General features: G+C 50.6%; 1 protein-coding gene across 5 annotated transcripts in view; it reads left to right on the forward strand.

The window, feature by feature from the left end:
• The window catches only part of LARP4B (La ribonucleoprotein 4B), an 88,404-nt gene extending 62,650 nt beyond the window's left edge, over positions 1–25,754 (forward strand). For 4 of the 5 annotated variants that reach the window (XM_032881689.1, XM_032881688.1, XM_032881690.1 and 1 more), the window contains 11 exons: positions 1,847–1,950; positions 5,409–5,519; positions 6,889–6,942; positions 7,026–7,235; positions 9,569–9,675; positions 10,187–10,438; positions 11,411–11,456; positions 19,904–20,068; positions 22,354–22,478; positions 22,573–22,681; positions 23,802–25,754. In XM_032881689.1, coding sequence (XP_032737580.1) covers positions 1,847–1,950; positions 5,409–5,519; positions 6,889–6,942; positions 7,026–7,235; positions 9,569–9,675; positions 10,187–10,438; positions 11,411–11,456; positions 19,904–20,068; positions 22,354–22,478; positions 22,573–22,681; positions 23,802–24,074 — 1,556 coding nt within the window. In that variant the 3' untranslated portion in view covers positions 24,075–25,754. The remainder of the gene's footprint in view (positions 1–1,846; positions 1,951–5,408; positions 5,520–6,888; positions 6,943–7,025; positions 7,236–9,568; positions 9,676–10,186; positions 10,439–11,410; positions 11,457–19,903; positions 20,069–22,353; positions 22,479–22,572; positions 22,682–23,801) is intronic. The other variant, XM_032881691.1, reaches the window with a different exon arrangement.
• The last annotated feature ends 2,194 nt before the right edge of the window (positions 25,755–27,948 follow it).

Here is a 27,948-nt window from a genome sequence, read left to right on the forward strand (position 1 = left end):
ATTTCAGTTTCCCATCAGTGCTAGGATGTAGAAATAGAATTCATTTTTTAATTTTTTGTAACAAAGTTTGATGAAAACTTTGTTAAAGCTCCTCAATTCTAGTTTTTTGGGAAATTTTTTCAGATTTTCTTCATAGAGATAAGCTTGTTGCCTGTGAATGGAAAGTTTTTGCTCTTCGTACCCAGTATGGGTGCGTCCAGTTTCTGTCGCTCGCGTTATTGCCCTGGTTGAGCCTCTGGGACAGCGCCGACCAGGAGCGGAGAGAGTGGCTATTGTTGCTTTGTCCTGTCTTCAGTAAGTGTGCTGCTAGACGCCGGCTTTTCCTACGTGAGGAGGTTTCTCTCATTCTAATTTGCTGAAAATTTCTTTTCAGGAATGTTGGGTTTTGCCACATACTTTGCATCTGTGAGGTGATGAAATGTTTTTTTTTGTTTTTTTAGTCCATTAATGTGAATTCTGTTGCTTAATTTTTTTTTAAAGATTTTATTTATTTATTTGACAGAGATCACAAGTAGGCAGAGAGGCAGGCAGAGAGAGGGGAGGAAGCAGGCTCCCCACAGAGCAGAGAGCCCAATGCGGGGCTTGATCCCAGGACCCTGTGTTCATGACCCGAGCCGAAGGCAGAGGCTTTAACCCACTGAGCCACCCAGGCACCCCTGTTGCTTAATTTTTGATTGGTAAACCAACCTTTCATTACTGTGCTAAACCCCACTTGTCATGGTTTATTATTTTTATGTATTGTGGGGTTTGATTTGGCAGAATTTGGTGAGAATTTTTCATCTGTGTTCGCAGGGGATATTGGTCTCTAGTTTTCTTGCTTTGTGTTGTCTTTGTTCGGTCTGGGCATCGGAGGGCGGCCGGCTTTGCAGGTGGAGCTGGCGGGTTTTCTCTTTCAGGTATTTAGGAAGAGGTTGTGCTGTAGAACGGGTTTATTTGTTTCTCAAGTGTCTGATAGGGTTCTCCGGGGATACCACGGGGGCCTTGAGTTTCTCGCTCTCATAGATCTGGGTCTGTGTTGGTGACTGTCTTCTTAGAGCGAACGTTGATAGTGTGTATCTTTAAGGATGTTTCTGTTTCGTGTAAGTTGTCTAACTTACGTTTATTGGCAGGAACTTTTTCATAATGTTCCCTTAGGGTACTTTCAATATCAGTAGATCTTGTAGTGAAGTTAGTCTTTGTTGCTCATGTTGGCAGCATGTCTTCGTTGGGGGGTGGACAGCTCTGAGCCCTGTTGTGCTGCGTTGTGACTGGAATCTACACGTGGTACAGTTTCGTAGACGTGACACCAGAACAGAACATCACAAAAAGGAGCGTATGCAAAAACTTGTGAGGTCTGAATCTGGCTTGTCCCTGTGCTGGCACTGTTGCCCCAGCACCACCACCCTCCTTGTGTTGACCGTGGGCTGCGGTTATGGAGGACGTCACTGCTGGGAAAAGCTGTGTAGGACCCCGTGGCACCTTGTGATTCAAAATAAAGAGTCGTGATGGTCAGAAAATTATTTTACGCTGGGGGCTCGTAGAAAAGAGGAAGCCAATAACTCTGCGTTGTGATCTACATGTCGTTTGCACTGTTGAATCCTTGTTTCATGGGGTTAAATTTATTCTAGATCTTAAAGGACTTTTTAAATTCCTGTGCTCCTTAGTTTTGAGAAATTTAACCTGTGAGATGGGTGTAAAACCTTCTGATGGGTTGTCTTAAGGTGTCCCACCACATACAGGTGTCTTCATTGTGTTTAGTGAGTGAGATACAGCACATCACACTGCAGTGTCTGTTATGTCATAACTAGAATACAGACAATTTGTTTGAATATTTGTGTTTTACCATTCATTTTTCCTCTCTTTGTAGCTTTACCGTTAGTCCAAGTGGATGAGAAGGGGGAAAAAGTAAGGCCAAATCAGAGTCGTTGCATTGTGATCCTGCGGGAAATACCGGAGTCCACGCCTATAGAAGTAAGTCTCCTCTGATGGGTGCTCGGACTTTCTTTGTGGGTTTTTGTTTTATTTCTGTTTACTTCTGTGGTTTTTTTTTTAGAGGGCATATTGTAAAGAATACGTACAGTAACACTTTCTTCCCAGGATTTATACATTGTCGGTTACAGTGTGACTCATTTTTAAGAGTGGTGCTCAAACTTTTTGGTCTTGGAGCTCCATTATATTATTCATGTTAAAAAATACTGAAGAGGGTGGGATGCCTGGTTGGCTCGGTTGGTTAAGCGATCCCCAGGGTCCTGGGATCGAGCCCTGTGTGGGGCTCCCTACTCAGCGGGGAGCCTGCTTCTCCCTGCTACCCACCTTTGTGCTCTCTCCTCTCACTCTATCTCAAATTAAAAAAAAAAAAAAAGGTACCAACTTGGGCAATAATTTGAGGGAACCGCAGTATTTGATAGTGTCAGAGTCGTGAAAAGTCTTCCACAGTTACTGTGTTGCTTTAAAACTCCTCACTTGTCGGGGCACCTGGGTGGCTCAGTGGGTTAAGCCTCTGCTTTCGGCTCAGGTCATGGTCCCAGGGTCCTGGGATCGAGCCCCACATCGGGCTCTCTGCTCAGCGGGGAGCCTGCTTCCTCCTCTCTCTCTGCCTGCCTCTCTGCCTACTTGTGATCTCTCTCTGTCAAATAAATAAATAAAATCTTTAAAAAAAAAAAAAAAAAACAAACTCCTCACTTGTCTGAAAGCGTAGACTGCGGTGCCTCTTGGCAGTGACGAGCATTTCTGCCTGTCTGTGCCCCAGAAATGATGAGGAGCCTTCATGTGAGGCTCCGACAGTGCCAGCTCTGGCCTGTTGACAGCACGGCCGCTGTCTGCTGGGGGGACTGTCCGCGACCCCGGGAGGTCCGTTCTGTCCGTCACAGGTGTTCCTGGGTCGGGCCTGAGGGACTCGTGCCGCCCGCGTGCTCAGCGCCGTCTCCGTGGAGCCGGTCTGCGTGTGTCTGAGGGACCCGTCTCGGCGCGCTGTGGCGGAGGTGCGCTCTGACAGCCCTGGCCGAAGAAGTCTCGCCCGTCTGGAGTGCGGCCCTGTTCCAGCGAGTTTTACTCTTCGTTCAGCTAACGCCGTTTTCTAGTTCTGTGTTCTCTGTGAAGAAAAAGAAATTGGGAATGAATTTTTTATCCTCTTCTTTTTAAGGTTGTAAATATGGAGTGTCACCTTACTTCTTTCTAGCAGTCCGGAGTCTTTGTTAGCGCCCAGTGGTCCCGCACACGGAGGTCCTCTGAGACACTCGTAAGGGCTAAAGCGGAGAAGAATTTTCTCTTTTGGGCCGCACACGTTGATCTTGGTGTATTTGTGTTACTCCAAACAGCACACCCTAGATCTGTTGTAAAATGGAGCCATGGAAGTGTTTTAGATTTTTGGTAAACTGAGGTTGAAAGAGAAGGGAAGGGGGAGAGCGGGGCTGGCTGCAGGGGCGGGGGCGAGCGTACGGGGCGCGGAGTGCAGAGCCCTCCGCCCCGGCTGCGGAGTGCGCTTCCCGGTGCCGCGCAGCCCCGTGCCTGTCCGTGGTTGGAAAAGTCTTTAAATGGTAGTTCATTTGGTTGAGTAATAGACTTTCACAAAGTGGCCCTGATTCCCCGGGAATACTTTGCTCTGGAACCAACCGTGGTGTCCGCGGCGCCGCCCCTGTGCTGTCCTGTCCCTGCGGGTGCGGCCCCGGTGTCTGTGCCTTTAGCGCCTTGGCTGTCGGCGGCCAGAGCGGGCGGCCCGCGGGCTGCCTGGACGGGCGTCCTGCTCTCCTGGGCCGCTCGGAGGTTCGCGGCCTTCTCGGCGGGGACTTGGGACCGTTCCGTATGAGCCCTCAGTGACAGGACTGGGTTTGGATTCACACCTGCTGCTCCGTCTCTCCGTGCTGGTCCTCATTTCCTTTCTTCCCGCGCCTCCCGTTCGGCTTGGGTCACATTCATTCTCTCTGTCTCCCTTTCTTGGCTTCTTGCTCTAACTCTTTTCGTTTTCCTGGCCGGCACGTCAGTGGGTGCGTCCGGGATCGGTGGGGCCGTCCTCCGTGGGCCGGCGGCTGCCCCTTCCCGGGCGTCTCCGCTCCCATGCCCAGCTGGCACGCGCTGCCGCCCCGAACCACACGGTGTTTTGTTACGTTTGCGTCAGACAAGCTCATTTTCTTTCCGAGAGATTGAAAATAAGAAAGATGTGTTTATCCAGCATTTGCCATTTACGGTGCTTTTTTATGCGCCCGTCCAGGTCGGCACTTGCTCTGGCTTCCTTTCTGCCCGTGTCGTCCTTCAGTTCTCGGGCTGCGGCTCTCCTGGCAGGGAGGGTTTTCAGCTTTTGTGTGTTTGAGAAATTCTTCTCTTTTTTATTCATTCTTTTTGAGAAAATCTGTATTTGCCTTCATTTACGGAAGCCCTTTTCTCTGGGCGTAGAACTCGGGATTCCAGGTGTGTGTTCCCTTCCGGTGTCCACAGCTGCTGTCCTGCGCTCTGGTGCGCGGCGTTCCTCCTTGGCTCCTCTGTGTGTTAGCGCTGCTCCCTTTCTCCCGGTGCCGTGAGGTGTTAGGCTCTTTGGTGATGATGCCCCTTGGTGCCACTTGCACGTCTCTTGAACGGAAGTTTCCTGAGGGGTCATTTCTTCACTTTTTCTCTTCTCCTGTCTTTTCTTGTCAAAGTTCCTAACTAACTGCTAATCCTACGTACGGCATTTTTCATTCCAGAAGTTCTTTTTGGATCTTTGTTTCTTTCCTCTTCTGTGTCTCTTTTTAACATGCTCAGTCTTCACCTTTTTGAATATAGAATATATATCCCAGAACTGCTTTCATATTCTTGCCCTTTTATTCTGTCGTCTGTATCATTTCTGGGTCTAATGTGATGGATTTTTTTTTCTCCTTCGGGTCCCATTTTTCTTTTCTTTTCTTTTTTTTTTTTTTGTTAATATTTTATTTATTTATTTGAGAGAGACACAGTGAGAGAGAGCATGAGCGAGGAGAAGGTCAGAGAGAGAAGCAGACTCCCCGTGGAGCTGGGAGCCCGATGCGGGACTCGATCCTGGGACTCCGGGGTCATGACCTGAGCCGAAGGCAGTCGTCCAACCAACTGAGCCACCCAGGTGTCCCCGGGTCCCATTTTTCTGTTTCTTTGTGTGCCCAGTAGATTTTGAATGGATTCCAGGCATTTTGGATTTTACTTTATTGGGTACTAAGTGTTCGTGTATTGTTTCCTGGAACTGGTGTGGAGCTTTGTGTGAGGCTCCCTTCGACCCTCCAGGAGTGCTGTGAAGCAGAAGTAGGGCCCGTGACTCCAGAGCGGTGCCCTTCTGCTCGCTGTGCCCGAGCGCCTGTGTGCCGGGGGTGTTCTCTGCTCTGCCTGGTGGGGGAGACGCACCCCCCCGTCCCTGGGCGTCGTTTATACTTGGTGAGGACACATGTGGCATAGATGAGAATTAATTTCTCCCTCTCTCTTTCCTGTAGGAAGTAGAAGCACTATTTAAAGGAGACAATTTACCGAAATTTATAAACTGTGAATTTGCCTATAACGATAATTGGTTTATTACGTTTGAGACTGAAGCTGATGCACAGCAGGTAAGCCGTCCCCCACCGCTCCCGTGGCGCTCAGTGTTACCCTGACCTCACAAGCCAGACGTCGGGGGGCCACTAAATTGGGGCCTGGAGATTACTGCTGTGTGGTGGTCCTAGGTTTGACTATAAAGCACAGGGGAATCGGGTTATAGAGACTGAGTAGGCATGTTTGTGAAGACCGTTCGTGTGGCAGTAGAGCATGTGACATTATTTCCCAAGGACATGTACGACAAGTAGCCCGTGAACATGACTTCTGTTCGTTCATCTGGGTGAGAGAAAGTTTTAATATTCGATAAATGTTCTGGGAAATTTGAACATCATTTTAAGTTTCACGAGGCATCATTGTGCGTGTCAGAGAGTTGCAGAGGCCCTGGGGAAGCTCTGTGAGGAGAGGGAAGGAGGGAAGATGCTCTCCCTGGCCTGAAAGAGGAATCTTAATTGGGGGAAACGTTAACATGCTTCAAGGAATGCCAGTACAGTTGACCCCTGAGCGACAGGGGAGTTAGGGACGCTGACCCCATGCAGGGGGGACGCACATCGAACTCTGGACGCCTCCCGTCTGAACCGCTCGGACTCCACCGCCAGCGCCCCGCGGCCTGACTGATAGCAGTGACATTTGGCACGAGTTTTGTGTGTTATTTGTGTTGTGTACGGTGTTCTCGCAATAAAGCAAGCTAGAGGAGAGAGGAGACTGTGAGGAAAATCGCGGGGAGGAGAAAGTGCGTTCATAGTCCCGTCCTGTGTATGTCCGCCAAAGCCTGCCTTTGAGTGGACCCTCGCAGTTCCGACTCCGGTGGTGGTTCGGGGGGAGCTCCGTGGTGGGAAGCGATGTGGGTGCTGCGACGGTCAGAAGAAACAGGCCTCTGAAGGGCGGGCTTGACTGCGTTGGAGGGAAGGGGCATGAGAGGGGCCGGGCGGTGGGAGATGAGGGGAGTCCCGTTGGCGGAGCAGGCGCAAGGCCCCTCAGCAGCGCGGGGCGGGGGGCGGCTCAGAGCCTTCCCAGCTAAGGAGGGCGCTTAGGGGAGGCGTAGGAGCTGCGCCGGCGCCGCCGTCAGAGCGTCTCCCTTTCTCCGACTGTGCATCCGCTTTCACATCAGGGCAGCTGCTAGGCGCTCGGTGGCCTGAGCCTGTGGTCGTGGGAGGCTGTGGTGGTGTGTGTTAGCACTGATAGAACCGTACGTCATTCAGGAGGGTGTTTGCGAGAGGCTCCCTAGGTCTGAGAGGTTCTTTGAAGGAGTCTGTGACCCGAAGTGGATTAAGAATCGGTGTTTGGGGTTTTGTCTGTCCTACCTTACTGTCGAGGTGCTGGGCTGTCAGTTCATCTGACTTACAAGATTAACATGGTGGCATTTTGGGTGATTTTTGCCCTCAGGCTTACAAGTATCTGCGAGAAGAAGTCAAAACTTTTCAAGGAAAACCAATTAAGGTAAGTAAGACCTTGGTTATACTTTGTTTACCTGCAGACCAGTTCTGGGGCACGCTGACCGAAATCTCTCTGTTCCCACATAGGCACGGATAAAAGCAAAGGCAATAGCTATAAACACATTTTTGCCAAAGAATGGATTTAGACCTCTGGACATGAGCCTTTACGCGCAGCAGCGCTACACAGCCTCCTTTTACTTGCCTCCGGTCTACAGCCCCCAGCAGCAGTTCCCCCTGTACAGCCTGATCGCCCCCCAGACGTGGTCGGCGACACACAGCTATCTCGACCCCCCCCTGGTGAGTCCTGTCGTTACTTGGAGCTCGTGCAGCAGGAGGCTGTGGACGCTGCCCTGGGTGCTCGGGAGGGGTTGTTCTGGTAGCGAACCAGGGACGTGGGTGGTTGGCCGGCATGAAACAGACCTGAGTTCTTCGGCGGATTTAAACTTAGTCGGGAGATCAGTAGGCAGCTTCGTACCCGTAAAAAAGTGTTCGGAGGCTCTAATACTGATCTCGGCCCAGTCCCCCGCCCTCCTGTGTGGCGGCACCTTCCTACGCTGTGTAATCCCCAGTAAAACACACAGCGTGGTCCGGGCTCTGGGAGGCCTGGGTTACCCCTGAGTGCAGGGCGGGTTGCAGGGAGAAGTGCTTTTGAGGAGACAGAGGTAGGCGTCCCGGTAATTCCAGCAGCCAAGGACAAGTGGAAGACCTGCGAGCCTTTTCCCTCACACCAGCCCTAGAGTTGACCGGCCTGTGAAGTGGAGCCAGTCGCTTTCCTCCAGGGGCGCTGCTGGCGAGAGCGGAGAGGTCAGAGAGGTCAGGTGGACCCTGCCTCGGCGCTGCTGCGCGCTTGGTGGAGTGTGGGGTGTGAGAAGCAGGACTTGTCTGCTCAGTCCCGGCCACTGGCCTCCCGTCCGAGACAGTGCGGATGGACGGACAGATGGACAGGAGTGCCTGGGGCTGCAGGGCGGCTTTAGTGGGCACCAGAGCGGGGGGGGCAGTGGAGTGTGTGGAAGGTCGTGGTCGGAAAGCAGGAGGCCAGTTGATGACAGGATGCGGCTGTGGCCTGAGTCAGGGCCAGTCGTGCGGCGCTCGGGTCAGGTGCGGGGCATGGGAGACGCCTGCGAGCCAGGCCGGGCCGCAGCGCTCCTTACCACTGGCAGTGGGAGGAGGGCGTTGGCTGAAGGGAGAGCTGGAGAGGAGCGAGTCGCCTAGCGGGGACGGTGCCTGTTCCCTGCTGACTCGTGAAGATGTGTTCGTGAAGGGATGCGGCCTGGGGAAGACAGCGGTGTCCGTCAGACACGCGGTCATTGGCAAAGCGGGACTGAATACGGTGAAACCTCAAATTTGGAGGTTGCCAGGTGTCCCATCCTCCTCCGTTGAGCTTACAGCAGGGGTGTGAGGGAGGCGAGGCTGCAGGAGAGGGTGCGGCGCGTGCCGAGGCGCTGGCAGCGGTGGCACCGTGGGGGTCTCTGAACTGACCCAGAGGAGGGCAGACGGGGAAGGGTCAGGAGGGGTCCTCTCTGGCGCTGGCAGAGCCCGGAGGTCTAGAACCCCGCAGTGGCGGAGGCAGTTAGCAGACAGGTGCTGGCGTTAAGAGCCGCTTCTCTCTCTTCAGAGGGACTCCTCATAATGCACCCCTTTTCTGAAACCTTTGTTGCTTTCTGTAAAAGCGTGCCGAGAGCCTTGTAGCTGATACATGATGAGGGAACCTTCCAGGGAGATGAAGTCCTCACATTCCTGTGTGGGAGAATTTCTCCCAAGGAGGCTAGCCGCCATGGTTGTGCAGTTTAGTTCCTCTTAAGTCTCTCCTCTGATTTCTCTAATTGCACCCATATCGGGCTGGAGTAGGGGCTCTTGGCACCTGGGGTCAGTTGTCTGCCCACTTAGGAGGGTTCCTGTGATCCCGGCTTGGGGGTGGGCACCTGCGGCCTTGTGCTTGCTCGAAAGCGTGCTGTGTTATTTTGAGCAGATGTGAACATACGGTGCCTGTGAATTCTCTGCGAGTCCTATTAAATTACTGGGTCAGGAGCTAATTTATTTTTTAAACTCTTGAGCTCAGTCACGCAGATAGCAGAGTTGTGTATGTGAAAGTACATCCAGGAAGTGATTTGTTACGAGTGACCTTAGCATAGTTTATAATCTCAGAATCGGGTTCTGGTGTGATTGATCCATTTTTAAATCGTCTCACTCTGGCGGCTCTTCTCAAGCAGGCTGTTGAGGTGGCTTACAAAGTTCCAAGGGTACCTTTCTGACCCAGAGTTTCCCCCGCTGCTTTTCCTTTTTCCTTTTTTTTTAAAATCAACTTTGGGTCTTCCTCTGTCCTGAACATCCGTTTTCTGTCCCGCTTGCTCTCGGCTCTAGCTTCCGAGTAGGTGTCAGTGGCTTCCTCAGCAGGCTGCTGTGAGATCACCCGAGTCGGCCCGGAAAAAGGTCTTGCGCCAGCCTGGCTCAGGAAATACTGGTCGTTGGTAATGATCTAACACCATGTTCTTTTCAGCCTGGGAATATTTTCGGTATATAATTGAATAAAATGTCGAGAAACAGCCCAGATAAGCGGAAGGTCTCTGTGGTGTTCGCCAATTCCAGGTCTGTTTATGGCTTGTTGACTTGTTTGTTTTTAATGAATCTAGGTGACCCCGTTTCCAAATACTGGATTTATAAATGGGTTTACGTCTCCAACCTTCAAACCTGCAGCATCTCCTCTGACTTCCCTCAGACAGTACCCTCCACGAAGCAGGCAAGTTGCATGAGTGGTCGAAGGGCTGTGGTGTCCGGGGTTGGTGGTGGCGGGTCACTGCCATGTGGTGTGCTTGCGGGCAGAGCAAGACAGATGGCCTTAAACCAGGTGGTCCTCCCCACGTGCACGAGTCCCTTTGACTTAGTGAAGAAACGGCCTTGGCGATCTGTCGGGATGTGTTTGACCGTGCGAATCACACTGCTTGAGGCACGGACTTACATTCCGTGGGATGAAGCCCTGAAACGTGTGCTGAGAGCCTGCAGGTTGTCTGCACCGCGTCTCTGCGGGCGTCTGCTTTTAACGTGGGCTTGGACGCCGCTGAGCAGGACGTCGATACCTTGTCGATTCACGCTAGCAGACATGGTATGCGTGAGCTGTTTCTTCAGTAACATTTTTAAGATTTTTCTAAGTAGAGAGCGCATTTTAGCCAGAAGTCCTATATCAGTAATCCCATTTTAGGATTCCATGATGCCATTATAACTGAAAGAGCATGCAAACCCTTTGTTTACAGGAATCCTAGTAAATCTCATCTTCGCCACACCATTCCCACCGCAGAGAGAGGAGCTGGGCTATTAGAAAGCCCTTCGATATTTAACTTCACTGCTGATCGGCTAATTAATGGTGTTCGAAGCCCACAGACACGGCAGGCAGGTCAGCCTAGAACACGGATACAGAACCCTCCGACCTACACCAAGAGGGAGGTTGGGTCTGGCCGAGTGGAGCAGAGCAGCGCGGAGTCGCCTCCTGGCTTAGGGAGAGGGAGGTGAGTCCTTCGAGCTTCGGTCAGACAGCTATGACCTGCCTTTCCTAATAAGTTCTTAATATTTACAGGTTCCATCAATTTAGGCATGTTTTATAAATGTTACTTTCAAGTACATCACAGGCAAGGGCTCTCAGCTCATTAGGCCATCTTGGGCAAGACTGCTTCTAGGTTTTCTGGAAAGGAAAGGAATTAGTCAAAATTACTTCTTTGAACTCCTTTCCAGCTCACACAGACAGCACCAGCGTATTCAGTAGGAATAATAGAGGGATAAGTAAATAAAAACAAAATTATGGAATAGAATTAGCCTGTGGACTGTGAGGCCACAGAAGCCTGTCTAGGGCATGAGAGTGGCATGTGGCCTCGGGGCCTGCCAGGACTTGGCCACTCCATCGGTGTGTGTTGCTTCAGTGCGGGACACGGTGCCGGTCCCAGACCTCTAGAGCCCTGTGCACACAGCTGGGAGCTGGCTGTCACAGGGGCCTGGGGCTTGGAAACCTTAGTGCCGGCCGGTGGCCGCAGACAGGGGCTGATGTGGTCATGTCAGGGCTGGGAGAGAGGGAGAGCACGCCAGGCTGCTTTGGCATCTTTGCACTGTGACGATTAACCCAGTCCGTTTTCATTAGCAGTGGTTAACAGTTCACCTGTAGAGCTCATTGTCTGGTTCTGTGTGTCTTGTCATGGCAGCTGAATGGACATTCAGGTATCTCTGTAACAAAAATTCTAAATGTCCACTAGGAAAATTCTCTCAGTAAATGTTTTTCTTACTCTTCTGTGTTTTTAAAATCTTGACATCACTTTTAGTCTTTTACTACAAAATTTTTGGTTATACTTCCTAAGGTTGGGGTTTTACAATAAAAAGTCAACGGTAACAGATTACAAAGTAAGAAAGACTATGTGTGCACATACATGTGCTCAGTGAAAAACCTTTCAAGTGGGAAAAAGTTCACAGTGTTTTGCTTTCCTCTTCTCTAGGAAGAATTCCTTTGGCTACCGGAAGAAACGGGAGGAGAAGCTGACAGTGAGTACATCCAGCCCTTGACACTATTATAAAACTTGTAAACCTAATTTGTACTAAACAGACGTGCGGTTTAACTGCGTGATTGAAGGTTAGGACGTGTGGAGCTTTTCTTTTACCGTGATGAGCGTCAGGTGGTAACTGACTCGGCGGCCTGAAGGGGACAAGCTGGCGGCGTGTCTCTAGACATGCTGCTGGCCCCCACGGCTGCAGAGTGTCACTCCCTGGTGTCTCCGTGTGCACGCACTGTGCGGCAGGCACGGCCGACCACCCAGTAGGCACGCAGGGCAGTCTGTGCACACGTGGAGATGCGTTCTCTGTCTGGGTAACCGTGTGGTGCGAGTGAAAGTAACTGAACTTAACGGTTCTTGACAAGCAGAGTGAACTTCTGTGTGGGAATTAGCTCATTGGTATGTTTCGTCCGGAACATTTAACGTGTATCCCTACACAGAAAGCATTACTGCCGGGGCTCCTGGGGGACTCAGTGGGTTAAGTGTCTGCCTCCAGCTCAGGTCCTGATTTCCAGGTCCTGGGATCGAGTCCTGTATTGGGCTTTCTGCTCTGTGGGGAGCCTGCTTCTCCCTCTCCTCCTGCTTTTACCTCTTTCTGTCTCTTAAAAAAAGAGCAAGAAAGCATTACTGCCTTCTGTTGTAACTTACGTTCGGAACAAACGCAGAAATAAAGGGTGGCTCGTGTGGGTGCTGAGTACCTGGGGCACGGCCGCATTTGCTGGGGTTCTGTACGACCTGCTCCCGTGGCTACAGCTTCTGCCCAGCTCTGGGGTGTGGGGGGAGCCGCTGTGTGTCCACACGTGGGAGGAAGGCTACAGACATCGACACTTGGAGGACTGCAGAGACGGAGTGAATTCTTGGTCTGGCCCCCTGAACCAGCGGGTATGTGCGCTCCCATTGTAAAAGATCTGTTTTCTCTGTCTTGAACTCAGGAAGTACGAATCAGTAGTTAGTAAAACACCCAGAATTCTACCTTGTCGGTTAGTTTAGTCTGGTTTTGGTGAACCCTTTGGTACGGTCATTTTTATTGGCTGATTATAGTTGGAATTAATTCCTGTAACGTTTGGACTGGCAAGGCTAGCATCAGAGTAGGTCGTCAGTTAATAGTTACCTTAAATAAATTATTCTCCTTGGTTACTATATTACATTTAGAGGTGACATTTCTTCCCATTGCCATCTCTGCTACATTTTGTGTTCCTGACTCCCAGTGGTCGTGGCCACGTGGAAGGCCAGGCATGTGATGCAGGCGCATTTCTTAAGGGGAGTGCATTTGTGGTTGCGTCGGGACAGTTTCTGGAACTTAGAAATGGGTAATAGCGTGTGCTCGCTTGGCCCAGCCGGGCTGTGGGACGAGGGCCACCGTTCGTACCTCACCTCAAGCCGTGCACATCCTAAAAACTCTTGAACACTGCACTCAAGACGAGCCCTCACCCGTGGGCGCTGCCGCTTGGCAGCTCTGCGCCTCGGCCGGTGTTGCCTGCCCCTCTTGTTCCCTAGGCCTTGGGGTCTAGTCAACTTTTCTGAAGTTTGAATGCTTGGAAATGCGGTCTTCGGAAAACCTGGGTTCCCCTCAGAAAATGCAGATGTTGCAGGCCCCTGAGAAGTACTTTGAGACCACAGGTCTGGGCCTCACGCAGAGCCTTGCCGAGTCACAGAGGTTCCTGAAGCGTGGAGGGGCCGAGTGATCGTAAGTGCGGGCCTGCTTCTGAGGGCACGTCGCCCCCCGGAACGAGCTGAGCTTCAGCTACCTGCACGGTGATAAAGGTGAGAAACGGGCAGGGACGCTGGAAAGACACGGTGGGGTTGATATTTTTAACTTCTTACCGCGTTGTATTGGTTTATTGTTAAAAATGTTCAGTTGCACTTAGTCGACCCAGTGTCGCTTCAGCGCGCGGCATAGTGATTCAGGACTGCCACGCGTCACCAGGGCTCGTCACAGCAGGTGCGCACCTTGCTCCCCGTCCCCTGTGTCCCCCATCCCCGCCCCTCTCCCCTCTGGCGACCAGCAGTGTGTGCTCTACAGTGAAGAGTCTGTGCCTTGGTTTCTCTCTTCCCCTTCTTCATCTGCTCTTTCTTCAGTTCTGCATGTGTGTGAGACCATGTGGTACTGTCCGTCTTTGACTTACTTCACTTAGCGTAATACTCTCTAGTTCCATTCATGTCATTGCAAATGACAAGATTTTGTTCTTCTTGATGGCTGACTAATATTCCATTGTTACACACACACACACACACACACACACACACAGAGTTTGGCTGTTGTGAATAGCGCTGCTGTAAACATCGGGGTTCATGCATCCCTTTGAATTAGTGTTTCTGTTTTCTTTGGGTAAATACCTAGTGTAATTGCTGGGTCAGAGGGTAGCTCTATTTTTATTTTTTTGAGGAATCTCCATACTGTTTCCCAGAGCGGCTGCACCAGTTTGCGTTCCCACCAGCAGTGCACGAGGTTCCCCTTTCTCCGCACCCTTGTCCACACCTTCATTTTCTGACTTGTTAATTTTAGCCATTCTGACCACTGTGACGTTTTATCTCATTGTGGTTTTGATTTGCATTTCCTTGATGATGGGTGATGTGGAGCATCTTTTCACGTGTCTGTTCCCCATCTGGATATCTCTGGAGAAATGTCTGTTCATGTCTTCTGCTTGTCTTTTAATAGGAGTATTAATTTGGGGGTGTTGAGTTGTAGAAGTTCTTGTAATTTTGGACACTAACCCTTTATTAGTACCTCACTTGCATGTCACTTCTCCCATTCTGAAAGTTGCCCTGCTGTTGGGTTGACTGTGTTTCCTGTGCTCTGCAGAAAGTTTGTATCTTGATGAAGTCCCACGAGTTCATTTTTGCCTTTGTTTCCCTTGCCTCTGGAGACTTACCAAGAAAGAAGTTGCTACTGCCACGGTCAGAGAAATTACTGCCTATATTCTCCTGAGGATTTTTATGGTTTCAGGTGTCACATTGAGGTCTTTGAATTTATTTCTGTGTGTGGTAAGAAAATGGTCCAGTTTCAGTCTTCTGCATGTGGCTGTCCAGTTTCCCCAGCACCATCTGTTAAAGAGACTGTCTTGTTTCCATTGGACATTCTTTCCTGTTTTGTTGACGATTAGTTGACCGTAGAGTTGAGGGTCCATTTCTGGGCTCTCTATTCTGTTCTGCTGATCTATGCATCTGTTTCTGTGCCAGAACCACACTCTCTTTATGACCTCAGCTTTGTAATACAGCTTGAAGTCTGGAATTGTGAAGCTTTCAGCCTTTTTTTTTTCCTCCTTTTTCAAGATTGCTTTGCCTATTTGAGGTCTTGTGTGATTCCGTTCAAATTTTGTTCTAGCTCTGTGAAAAATGCTGTTGGTATTTTGGTATTCAACGTGCAGACTGCTTTAGGCCTTACAGACATTTTCACAACATCTGTTCTTTCAGTCCATGAACATGGAACGCCTTTCCGTTTCTTCAGGTCATCTTCAGTTTCTCTCCTCAGTGTTTCACGGTTTGCAGAGTGTGCGCCTCTTTCTCCTGTTTGGTCGGGCTTCTTCCCAGTATCTTACCTGTTTTTGGTGCAGTATTGAATGGGATTGATTCTTGAATTTCTCTTTGTGCTGCTTCAGGATTGGTGTATAGATAAACAGCAGATTGCAATACATGGATTTTGTAACCTTTGACTTTACTGAATATGTTTGTCAGTTCTAACAGTTTTTTGGTGGAATCTTTGCAGTTTAAGGTGTGGGCCATTATCTGAAAATAACGGACGTTTTGACTTCTTCCTTGCCGGATTGCATGACCTTCATTCCATCCTTCCTTAAGATTTGATTTAATTATTAGAGACAGAGACAGTGAGAGAGTGCAGGTGGAGTGGAGAATGAGAGAGCCTGACGGGGGGCTCGATCCCAGGACCCTGGGATCATGACCTGAGCCGAAGGCAGACACTTAAAGGACTGAGCCACTCAGGCGCCCCTGGATGACTTTTTAGTTCTCTCTGTTGTCTGACTGCTGAGGCCAGGACTTCCAGTGCTGTCACACGTAACAGTGGTGAGAGCAGACATCCTTCTTGTGTTGCTGACCATACAGGAAAGGCTCTCACTTCTTCCCCATTGAAGATGCTGTGGGTTTTTCGTAGATGGCCTTTATTATCTACCGAGGTATTTTCCCTCATACCTGCTTTATTGGGGGGTTTTTATCGTGATTGGATGTTGCGCTTTGTCTGCCTCTACGGAAATGATCATGTGGTTTTTTATTTGTAAGCATTTTATTTATTTGACAAAGAGATAGCGATGGAACACAAGCAGGGTCAGTGGGAAAGGGAGAAGCAGGTTTCCTGTGGAGCAGGGAGCCTGATGTGGGGCTTGATCCCAGGACCCTGGGATCATGACCTGAGCCGAAAGCAGAGGCCTAACTACTGAGCCACCCAGGCGCCTGCTCATATGGTTTTTATCCTTTCTTTCATTAATGTGGTAAATCATGTTGATTGATTTGTGAATATTGAACCATGCTTGAAGGCAGGAATAAATTCCACTTGATTGTAGTGAATGATTTTTTAATGTGTTGTTGGATTTTGTTTGCTAGTATTTTATTGAGAATTTTTGCATCCATGTTCATCAGGGATAAATATGCCTGAACTTCTCTTTTTTTTTAGTGGAGTCTTTATCTGATTTTAGAATTAGGATAATGCTGGTAGAATTCCCCCGGGAAGCCATTTGGCCCTGGACTTTTGTTTTTTTGGGAGTTTTTGGATTACTTATTCAATTTCTTTGCTGGTTATTTGTCTGTTTAAATTTTCTGCTTTTTCTTGTTTCAGTTTTGGTAGATTATATGTTTCTAGGAACTTACCTGTGTCTTCCAAGTTGCCCATTTTTTTGGCATGTAATTTTTTTATAATATCCTCTTATTATTGCTTGTATTTCTGTGGTGTTGGCTGTTATTTCTCCTCTCTCATTTGTGATTTTATTTATCTAGGGCCCTTTCTCTTTTGTTTTTTGGTAAGTCTGGCCAGGGATTTATCAGTTTTATTCGTTTTTTCAAAGAACCAGCTTCTGGTTTCATTGATCTGTTCTGTTGTTTTCTTTAGTTTCTGTATCACTTTTTTCTGCTCTAATCTTTATTATTTCCTTCCTTCTGTTGGTTTAGGCTTTGTTGTTCTTTTTCTACCTCTTCTATGTGTAAGATTGTTTATTTGAGATTTTTCTTGCTTCTTGACATAGGCCTGTGCTATATACTTTGCTCCTAGAACAGCTTGTGCTGCGTTCCAAAGGTTTTGGAGCTTTGTGTTTTCATTGTCATTTGTTTCCCTTTGGTTTTTTTTTTTTTTTTTTTTTAATTTCTTATTTGATTTCCTGATTGACCCGTTCATTCATTGTTTAGTAGTATGTTGTTTAACCTTCAAATATTTGTGGTCTTTCCAGATTTTTTCTTGCGGTTCACTTCAAGTTTCATAGCCTTGTAGTCTGAAAAGATGCATGGTATGATCTCAGTCTTTTTTGTAGTTGTTGAGGCCTGCTTTGTGACCTAATATGTGGTCTGTTCTAGAGAATGTCCCGTGTGCACTTGAAAAGAATGTGTATTCTGCTGTGTTAGAATGAAATGTTCTAAATATATCTGTTAAGTCCATCTGCCTCATTGTGTCATTCCAAGCCATTGTGTCCTTGTGGCTTTGCTGCTTATATGATCTGTCCATTGCTGTGAGTGGGGTGTGGAAGTCCCCTACTGTTATTTGGGTTATCACCCATATGTTTATGTTTGTTATTGATAGGTTTATGTATTTGGGTGCTCCCATGTTGGGTGCATAAATACAATTTTTAGGTCTTTTTTGTTGGATTGTCTCCTTTTCTATGATATAGTGCCCTTCCTGTCCTCTTGTTACAGTCTTTGGTTTATAATCTAGACTGTCTGTTGTAAGTCTTGCTACTCTGGTTTTCTTTGACAGCCTTGTACTTGGATAAATGGTTCTCCACCCCCTCACTTTCAATCTGGAGGTGTCTTTGGGTCGAAAATGAGTTATAGCCAGCACATAGATGGATCTTACTTTTTTTTTTTTTTTAATCTGTTTTGAGGCTTTGTGTCTTTTGATTGGAGCATTTAGTCCATTTACGTACAGAGTGATTGTTGATCTATATTTAGTGCCATTTTATTACTGATTTCATTGTTTCTGGAGATTTTCTCTGATCATCAAAGGTCTTTGGTCTTTCTTTTCCCCTCAAAGATTTCTTGCAGGGCTGGTTTAGTGGTCATGAACTTCTTTAGGTTTTGCTGGTCTGGGAAACCCTTTGTCTCTCCTATTCTGAATGACAGCCTTGCTGGATCCAGTGTTCTTGGATGCAGATTTTTCCCATTCAGCAGCACATTGACTGTATGATGCCACTCCCTTGTGCTTTGCCAGGTTTCTGTTGCAGAATCTCCCGCTAACTTTATGGGTCTTCCTTTTTAAGTTAATGATTTGTGTTGGTGCTTTTAAGATGTTTACTTTATCACTATTTTTTGCAAGTTTAATTTACAGTATGTCTTGGTGTTGGCCTGCTTTTATTGGTTTTGATGGGAGTTCTTTTTTTTTCTTCTGGATCCCAGCGTAGGGAGGTTTTCAGTTGTTACTTCCTCAAATAAACTTTCTGCCCCCTTTTCTCTCTTCTTCTGGGACTCCTGTTGATAAGAATGTTACAATGTTTGATAGGGTCACTGAGTTCCCTGAGTCTGTTCTTGTGTTCCTTATGTTCCATAATGCTTGCTTTCTTCTGTTCAACTTCATTACTTTCCATTACTTCATCCTCTAGGTCACTAATTTGTTCCTGTTTCCTCCAGCCTGCGGTTCATTGCATCAAGCCTGTTCCTATCTTATTTATTGTGCTCATCACCTCTGATCTGTTGTTTTTTTTGTGTGTTTTGTTTGTTTGTTTGTTTTTGCTCTTTTATCTCTGGGGTAAGGGTCTCCCTGATGTCTTCTTTTCTCAAGCTCAGTGGGCATCCTTATGATCATTACTTTAAGTTCTCTGTCAAGCATATTACTTACATCTTTTTTGCTTAGATCTCTGGCTGTGGTCTTACCGTATTCTGTGGTTTGGGATGAATTCCCCTAAGACACAGTGGGATTTTTTGTCAGCGTGGTTCCCTTTTCATTCTTTAACCTGCTGTCTCTTGAGTTCTAACAGACTTTCTCCAGATTCTGCCCCTGTAGGGAATCATCTTCCTGTTGGTGTACGTTGCCGGGCAGTGTTGGTCCTTTGAAGCTACCTGAGCCCCATGAAAGCCTTGTTTCCGGTCAGAGTAGCCTGCACCTCACCCAGATAACTGTCCCCTGCTGTCCCTTATCTTCTCCAAAGAACTGGATGCTCACAGTATGACTCTAGCTTGTTAAAGCAATTTGCTCTGATAATTTTTCAATAAAAATACATCCCTTGCTTCGGGATCTTGGGTTTATAAATTACTCTTGGATATATTTGTGAAGAAAACTCAAGAAATCTGATAAAAATCTGTCCTCAAATACCATGTTTTTACATAGTGATTTTAAAGTATGAAGTGTTTAAATAAATAAGGTTTCAGGTGACTGAAGTCCCTTCCCCCTTCTTAAACTATTTTTTTTTAAAAGAATTTATTTATTTGACAGAGATCACAGGTACGCAGAGAGGCAGGCAGAGAGGGTGGGGAGGGAAGCCGGATCCCCACCTAGCAGAGAGCCTGATGCAGGGCTCGATCCCAGGACCCTGGGATCATGACCTGAGCCGAAGGCAGAGGCTTTAACCCACTGAGCCACCCAGGCACCCCTTACACTATTTTTTAAAAGATTTTATTTATTTATTTGAGAGAGTGAGAGAGCAAGCCAGCAGGAGAGGGGAAGAGGGGCAGAGGGAGAGGGAGAAGCAGACTCCCCACTGAGCAGAGGGCTGGATGGGGGAGTTGATCCCAGGACCGTGGGATCATGACCTGAGGCGAAGGCAGATGAGTGAGTGAGCCACCCAGGCCCCTTTTTAAAACTATTTTTTAATGGAAATCTTTGTAAAGTTTCTTACATAAGTTTCAGAGCAGAGTGGCATAGTTTTGTTTCTTTCACTGTCTCCTCTGTAAGTCAGGTGACAGGCTCTCCGGTAATAGCAGTCCTTGTCTGGAGATGCACACGGTCAGTGGCCATACTCGGGCTGCTGTGGTGTTCAGCCGGTGGGGTTGAATTTGCCTCCCTCACTTGTCCCTCCGCTGTCCGTGTGCTGTGCTCTGCTCTGCCGCATGCTCGTGTGTCCCGGTCTGTGGCCGGCTGTGGGCCGGGAACCGGACGGTCTCAGCATCCCGGAGAGGTAGCTCTGTACAGCTGGCGGCAGCCTCAGATGACGAAGTGCCATGGTGGTGGGAGACCTCTGATGTTCCCAGACGGGCGGAAGCCGGAACGTATCGCTCGCCTTGCTCTTGGGCCCCGGGGCGCAGTCCCGGACAGTCTGCACTCCTGCAGCGTGACCGTGTTTTCTCTTTCAGAGGAGTCAAACTCAGTCTCCAACGCCACCAAAGCCCCCGTCCCCGAGCTTCGAATTAGGACTGTCCAACTTCCCTCCGTTGCCTGGGGCAGCAGGCCATCTGAAGACAGAGGACCTGTTTGAAAACAGGCTGTCTAGCTTGTTACTAGGGTCCTCGAAAGAAAGGGTAAGCTCCGGACCGTGGTGTCTGCCTGGTGCCGAGTCGGCGCCCGGTGCTCTGCCACACTCTTCCTACAGGCAGTGCTGGCGTGTGCGGGAGCTCCAGGGAAGGGGGTGAGCCAGAGGCTACGTGGGTGTGCAGTGGCCGGGTCAGACCGGAACCTGTGACTAGACCTCCTCTGTTCGTCCCCTTACTGCCCACCAAGGTCGCGTGCCATACAGATGCTCCCTGTCCCCACAAGGCTCAGATTGCGCTTCTGTTGTTATTCAGGACCTGCCTTTATTTTACAAGTCCACAAAATAAAACAGAAATCTGAGTTGCAACAGAAGCGGTAGACTTTTTAGTGATGCACGCCACTGCAAGGGGCCTGGAGACATCCTGCTGCAGTTCTGCTTGGCGGCTTTGGTCAGTTCTACGACCACACTAGTTGCTCTCCCTCTTCTGTAAGCACCTGCTGAGCTACGTGAGCCAGAGACTGAGAGTCTGCCGTGCTCTTGCTGGCTTCTGCAGCAGTCCCAAGGGACGGAGGGTCTGTGCAGCTTCTGGGAGTGATGCATGGCGCCTGGGTGAGCTCTCGCCGGGGCAGAGGTGTGGGGCACCTAGCAAGTTGCCACAGTAACATCCGTCCTTGTGTGAGATCTCTGCCTGGCTCAGTCACAGTCCCCTCTTGCGCCCTGATGGAAGGCCTCTGGATTGGGGCAGGCGCCGCCTCGCAGCTGCACTGGCCCGTGTAGACGTAGGGGGCCACCACAGAACCCCTGCGCTACCAGCTCTGGTAACCAGAGGCTCGGGGTACCAGGGGCTCGGGGAGCGGTTCATCAAGCCCCTTGTCCGGTCCCTGTCATGCTGCCATGTGCTTACCGCTCTGGTCCTTAACCTTGGAGGGTGCGTGGACTCCAGGAGTCTGTGCGTGACAGTACCCAGCACATGCTGCCCTTGACATGTCTCGTGCGTTATTTTAAGTCTTGCACCTTCAGACCGTAGTCTCTGGGTTACAGCTGCCTTCTCCATCGATGTCAGAGTGCGAGCGCTGGAGGGACCTTGACTTCCAGCATTCCCCTGGCCTTAACTCCCCTTGGTGGCGGGAACGGGGAGAGACCAGGCTGGCCTCCACCTGCTTCAAAAGCAGGAACTGCAATGGTTTATACTTCGAGTCTCCGTGCAATTTTTTTTTTTTAAAGAAAGAAGGGCCATTTTAAACAGGTCTGAGCTGGGTCCCACCGCCAGGGAGTCACAGCTTCTCCCCAAAGTCCCTCCAGCAGCTTTCCCGTTGCCTCGGTGCTTGCGTGTGGGAGGGGCTGCAAGGGGCTTGACAGCTCGCCCCCGAGGGGAGCGGGTCGCGCACCGGCTGCAGCGTCGCGAAGCCCCTGGAGTCGATGAGCCTTTATAGAAAGGAGGCGTTTTCTGCTCCTGCAGCTCAACAAGGACTTGTGAAGAGTCTGGTGCTTTGGTAGGGCCCGGTGCCAGGGGCAGAGGGCACAGACGGTGCCATCCCGCCCGCCTTGCTCCCTCCAGGTGTTCTCGGCTCAGTCCGCCTCTGAACCTTTGGTCTCCTTGGAAAGTAGAATTGGAGGAAAGCGTTCTTTGTCCTTGTGTGGAGCTGCAGTGACACGGCTGGCTCCCAGCACGAGGAGCGCCGCCCTGGTGCACTGCCTGGAGCAAGTGCCGCGGGTGCTGCTCACGGCCAAGGACAGGTTCATGTCCATGTTCCCAGCCTCCGTTTCCACAGCTGTGAAACGGGATTCATACACCTGCTTCCGGGGTGGGAACTGTCTGTGCCTGCCACCCACCTTGAGGCACCCAAATTGATTTGTCTGTATTGAAGGGTCGATCTTCGGGCTTTAGTTACAAGGAGCTGTGCGGAGTTCGGTCGGGAGCTCCACATGTAACAGAGACTTGAAGACTCCTCGTGTGCCAGGCTGTGCTGGGCACTGGGGTGTCAGGAATAAGATGCCTTTGATACTTACTCCGTGCAGAAAACCAGCTTACGGGCGATGCAAGTGGAGCCCAGAGGGGAGCCCAAGTCGCAGAAGTGGTGAGGGGTCCTTGGGCCTTGGGAGGGGCGCTCTGGACAGGCAGGGCTCTCTTTCCTCATGCTGCTAGTTGGCAGTGTTTTCCAGCTGCCCCGCTTGGTCTAGGCCATGCTTTGACCCCGGTGCCCCTCCACCGGCAGAAGGTGGGAAGGTTTGTCATTCAGACTAGGTCCTTTGTTTGTGTGTCTAATTCACGGGGACAGAAGTCTGAGGGCTGCGTCTCTACCCAAATTAAACCGTCCTCCTCCTGGTTTTCAGAGCCTAAACGCGGATGCAGGCACGAGCACGCTTCCCGCGGTGACCCCCAGAGAGCCCTTAGTGCCCGCTCCCTGTGCCGCGTCTGCAGCCTATGGGCGCTCCCCCTCCCCCGTCCGGCTGCCGGAGTAAGTACTGCCTTCTGCTGCCCTCGGCGCCGTTGGACTGCTCTTGCCTGTCGCGGGTGAGCGCGAGAGTCACGCCTGTGGTGGCGTCTTACAGGGATCCCAAGATGGTGGAGAAGCAGAGAGAAGCCTCGAGTGTGGACAGACTTCCTTCCGCCCTAACTACGACGGCCAGTAAATCGGTGCAGGTGAACGGCGCTGCTACGGTACGTGTCCAGCCACCCCAGGGGCTCGGGGCTCCATGTGCCTTTCCTGTGTCCGTTGCTTCTCAGTGACCTGCGGCCTGCTGGGTTTTCACCTGTGTCGGTGCCGTGCTTTCCGCACGGAATACCTCGGGTATGGGTACGGCTGCCGACCCCCCACCGGGGGCGCGGTTGTCGCTCGTTGCCGCCACCCTGGGGGCTGCTGCTTTCACTGCTGGTTGAGTGAGGTCGTCTTTCGAAGCGTCAACACTGCAGCCCCATGTTTTCCGTCGCTTCTCATCACTCGGGCAAGTCTCCTCCCAAGGGATGTCGAGAAGGAGCCGAGCCACCCCCGCCCACCTGTTCTCCCCGTTGGGCGGCTCCATGCTGGCCACGGGCCTCCCCGCCAGCTCCTCTGCCTGCCTCCTCCCCCGTGGCGCACCCGGCCTTTCTGTTCTGGTGTGGGGGACTTTTGCCATTAGATTTGGGAGGGAAACCCCAGCTATAAGGTCGCATCTCGGAAGGAGACGTTTATAGATTACAGTTGCTTTTAAGGGAGTGCGTGGCTTATGCAGGTGAGACAGTCTTCAGTTTCTCCTCTGTTACTTGGCTTTCAGGCTTCCACTTACCTGAAAAATTAACTTTTTAAAAAGTGTTTAACTCTGTCTTCACCTTTCCTGAATCCACACCACCAGCCTCTGGTTTGAAATGGGCACAAACATTGTTTGAATCTCCTTGGGCTTCCAGGAGGCCCATGCTGTGGTGCAGAGTGACGGTGTTTGCAAGGTCCCGTGGGCAGGGAAAGTAGATGCTGCTTCTGGCTCTTTCCAGGGGCACCTTTTCTCACACCTTTTAGGCTTCCGTGTGACTCGGGAGGGCACAGAGGTCGGCACTGTGTATCTTAGGACTGTTTCTGGTTTTACCCATTTTTATAAGATGTTCCTAGAGTGTCTCGGAGAGAACCTTGTACTGCAGGGGAAACCAAACCTGTTGAAATGCATGAACTTTTACAAGTGATAGCACTTCCGAGTGTGGAATTGAGCACCTGCTGAAAGCTTGGTTCACTAAGCAGAAGCGAACTTACTCTCGCACATGTGGAGGTGTCCTTCCGTGTACGTAACCCCAGCGTTGTGTCTGTTCCCAGGAACTGCGAAAACCCAGCTACGCGGAGATTTGTCAGAGGACGAGTAGAGAGCCTCCGTCTTCCCCGTTGCAGCCGCCGAAAGAACAGAAGCCCAGCGCCGTCAGCTGCGGGAAGGAAGAAAAGAAGCTCGCCGAGAGAGAGCCCCCCGCCCCCAAGTCCAACCCGGGACCACCCAAAGACCAGAGGAGGCCGCCAGGCCGCCGGCCCTCGCCCCCAGCCGCCGGGAAGCGTCCACACAGAGAACAGAGCACCCCTCCCAAGTCCCCTCAGTGAGCGCCGAGGTCTGGGAGGGCTGTGAGGAGCTGGGGTCACCACAACTAAGCACTGCCCCCCCTCGGGGCCGAGAATGAGCCGCTGGTTAGGGGCTTGCAGCGTAGACAAGGCCGGTGAGGTGCCTGCAAGTGGTTTTTCTTCCATGAGTCAGATTTCCCCCCTCTTGAAAAAAATCTATTTTTCAGGATTTAATTAATATAAACCTTATTTTAGGTTGGTGCTTAACTGGAGGTGATGCATAAGTCTGATTTTTTTCAGGATAGAAAATGCATTTATCCTAACAAATTGATATTTTTATTAAGCCTCCATGTGGCTATGAATGCAAGCTATATATAGTGAGTTTTTCTAAATTAAGCGGAACTATGCTACTTCTTTTTTTAAAATAACTGGTTAGCAAGTGCATTCCTCTGCGATGTCCAGACCGATGCGTGGGCTGAGGACCGCTGGGATGGAGGTTGGAGGTGACACGGTCCGTGTGGCCTGGAGAAGAGATGGGATCAGGTCACGCCCTCGCTGGCACAGGAGTTGTACTTCATTCAGAACCTTAGCAAGTGACGCTAGTGTTTTTGTTTTTGTTTTTGTTTTTTAAAAAACGTATAGCCCGTTTTTGATCTACTGGGCGAGATGCACCCAAGAGAGCCCTGAAACCTTGAGTTTTGATGTGCTGCAAGCTAGTAACCAGCCACTCAGTCCTGGCTCACACGGCTGTTGTGTAAGATAGAGTCAAAGCACATTGTGAATAGAACTGAAATGAAAACATAAACCTGGTTGCCCACTGACGTGTTCCCGCGAAAATGTACCCTGATGTTGTCTTGCTCCTGGGAGCTGCGGGGAGGGCGTGGGTGCCACCGTGGCTCCCGCGTCTGCCCCGTGTTAGCCGGCTCCGTGGGCGCCTTCCCGGACCTCCGCGGCGGCACACAGTGGAAGTGTTCCTTAAGTCGTGAGAGAGTGGTGTCTGCAGTGCCCTTGGTGGCGAGGCTCGCCGTTCCTCCGAGACGAGGGTCTCAGTGACCCCTCTGGAAGTGCTGCGCTCTGAACACCACGCATGCACTCACGCTAGCAGTTCATAATAAAGTTAAATATAAATTATTTTGTTTTAAAATGCCTAAATTTTTTCTTGAAGTATTCTAAGCAGCAGACATTAAAACATTTCCTGCTAAATGTAACCATACAGTTTATTCCACAAAAAGTTATTTAACAAGACTGAGGGTTCTTTTTAAAACATTATTTCCATCCAATATTTAAAGACTTGAATTTTATTTAAACTTGAAAATGACTTTGCCTTAACTTTTGTATAAGACAGCTTAGAGTTGGTGGAGACTGGCCCCTGGGTTGGCGCGAGTGGGTCACGAGCCGCTCGGTTTGGTGGGGCTGCCGCCGCGGGTGTCGCTGAGCACACGCTCTGTAGCACAGGGCCTGGCAGTGGCGTCCGTAGTAGACCCGAAGATCTTCAACAGTTGACCTTTTTCAGATGGTTGGGAAATCCTGTAAATGCGGATGGTCAATGCTGTATTACATGCGTGCACCTGGGAGTGTGTGCTTTGCTTGTACAGTTGTAAATAATCAGAACATATTAAAAAGGTACCCTACAGAGAAAAATCTGATAAAAATTATTGATATATTATAAATGTTGCTATTGAGCTGGATGTAGATAAACTAAATGTTGTGGTTTGAATATTATTTTAATTTGTTGAGGTGTTTTTTTTTTTCTCTGATGCTGGTGTGTTGGTCTGATTCTGCCTCTTTGCTGCTGCAGAAGGGAAATGGAAAGTCCTAGCAAAGCCTTCCGACGTTTTCATGCTCTTCTCACAAGTCTGTAAATATGTACTAATCGTAGCTAATGTGAGAGCAGAATGTAGGAGGCAGAAACCGGCAGGGGCTTCAGGAGACCGTAAGATAATCTACTTAAAATCAGAACTAGCACGGTTCGCCCTGCCGGAGGGGCGCACGCCCCGGTGCGCGGGACCGTCTCCTCAGAGAAGCCGCCAGGACTCAAGTGTCCGGAGCACACCATGCTAGCATAAGAGGAATGTGGGAGTTTCTTTTTTTGTAGGCGAGGGATTGCTGACTTAAGAAATCAGGAATTAATTGACCTCTGACGCTGCAACTCCGACGAGTGCTGTAAGGAGAGCTGGAAAGGCAAGGCCCAGGACGTCCTGCCTGCGGTGGTCTTTGCCGGCAGAGGGAGCGGACGCGGTCTGCCTCCGTCACCCCCGTCCGCAGACCCCGTGGAGCTGAGACTGCTAGCGCCAGCTGTAGCCGTCCCCCGTAGGCAGGGTGAAGGTGGCCAGTAGTGACAGCAACGGGGCCCGGCCAGGCCCGGGGGCAGCTGGTGCGTGGGAGCGGCGTGGCCTGGCGGTCCGGCCCCGCGCTGCTGCCCCGCGGGCCCGCCGGTGGCATCCAGGGTTGCGGCTCGCCCTGCGGGGGTTTTTATAGCGCCCTTTCAAGCGAAGCCAAGATGATCTGCCAAGTAGCTCCATCTCCTGTCCGAACACCAGCTTTCGGAGAGCACCGTGAGACTTTCCACTCACGGAAGGGGAGCCCGCGCGAGGAGGCTGGGGACGCGGCCGGTAGACGGTGGCTCTGGCGCGAGCGGCCAGCAGTCGGAGGCTTTTGTCCATTGGTAGAAGCGGAAGTCTTTCCTTTCCCCGCAGCGTCTCAGGGCGTGGAATCAGAGATGCAGCAATCACAAATGACATGTTAACTTGTGAAATCGTGTGAGGACACTTGCAATTTGGAAATAGAGGGATGAGAATCTCGCCCCATTTCACCAGACATGAATTTCCGTAGAGTAGTTGCTTTCTAAGAGTTGGTGTCCTGATGTTCCTGGTCTGGCCCGCCTGTCCCCGCATCATGAGTGTCACTAGCGGGCGGCAGTAGACGCTTCCGGTGGCTGAGTTCGCCAGGGTCACGCAGTTTACGTCCACAGGCCGGCTCAGCTTGTGACGAGAGCCGCGGGTGAGGAGGGTGCGTGTCTGTGCCTGCCGCCAGCGGGCTGCGGTCGCGGGCTCGTGCGCTTGGTGGCCTGTCCCCAGGAGCACGGCAGACAATCCAAGCCAGAAGTGGGGCCAGCAGCCGCCAGGCCATGGAGCGGGACGTAATCCGGAAGCTTTCTGGAGGGCCTTTGTTTTTGTTCTACTTCTTTTCATTAAGACTGGAATCAAGCTTACGTGTAAACTATCGATAATTTAAGTTTCCTTTTGTGTCATTCAGTGTAAAACTGTCTAATTTGGAAAAAATGTAGGTTATGAAAAATAAAGATTTAGGCACTGTTCAGTTTTTCTTTTGATTTTTTTTAATTAAAAATTCCTTCAAGAATACATCTTTTTAAAAAATAATTCTCGTCTCTTCCCGTCAGTGTGTGAGAATGGAATGTGGTTGCCTCCCAGCTGGTGTTGGACTGTCGCCGCTTCTCGCACACTCCGAGCGGGAGCGGCCGCAGCGTGAGGGGCCCTGGGCGGCGCGGCGGGCTGAGGCGTGCCGGGGAGCCCTGCGCGGAGTCCAGGTTTGACCACGGAGCGGAGTATCCCCGTGTTGGGGTCTTGCATTGCTTGCGTGAAACGGCCCATCTCTTGGGCGGTGTTCCCCCAGAGGCCCTTGGAGAGGGGCTCTTGTGGTGTTCGGGTCAGACGGAGCCTCGGAAACAAGGTAACCGACTCTCCCCGAACACTGGCGACGCCCCTGGCCAGGGCTGCAGGCGGGCGCACGGCCCGGACGTGGCTGAGTTGGGGCGCGCCCGGGTGGGCTGCTTACATGGCGCTGGACTGCCCGCCCTCGTCCGGCGGCGGCCTGTCCCCGTTTCCTCCCGCGGGGCTGTCTCTCTCGCACTGACGCGCTGTTCTGCTCTGTCCGCTGCGGACCGTCGGTGTGTTAC

This window comes from Lontra canadensis, unplaced genomic scaffold, assembly GCF_010015895.1.
Source record: "Lontra canadensis isolate GAN:19392208 unplaced genomic scaffold, GSC_riverotter_1.0 scaffold76, whole genome shotgun sequence".
NCBI classification, from domain to species: Eukaryota; Metazoa; Chordata; class Mammalia; order Carnivora; family Mustelidae; genus Lontra; species Lontra canadensis.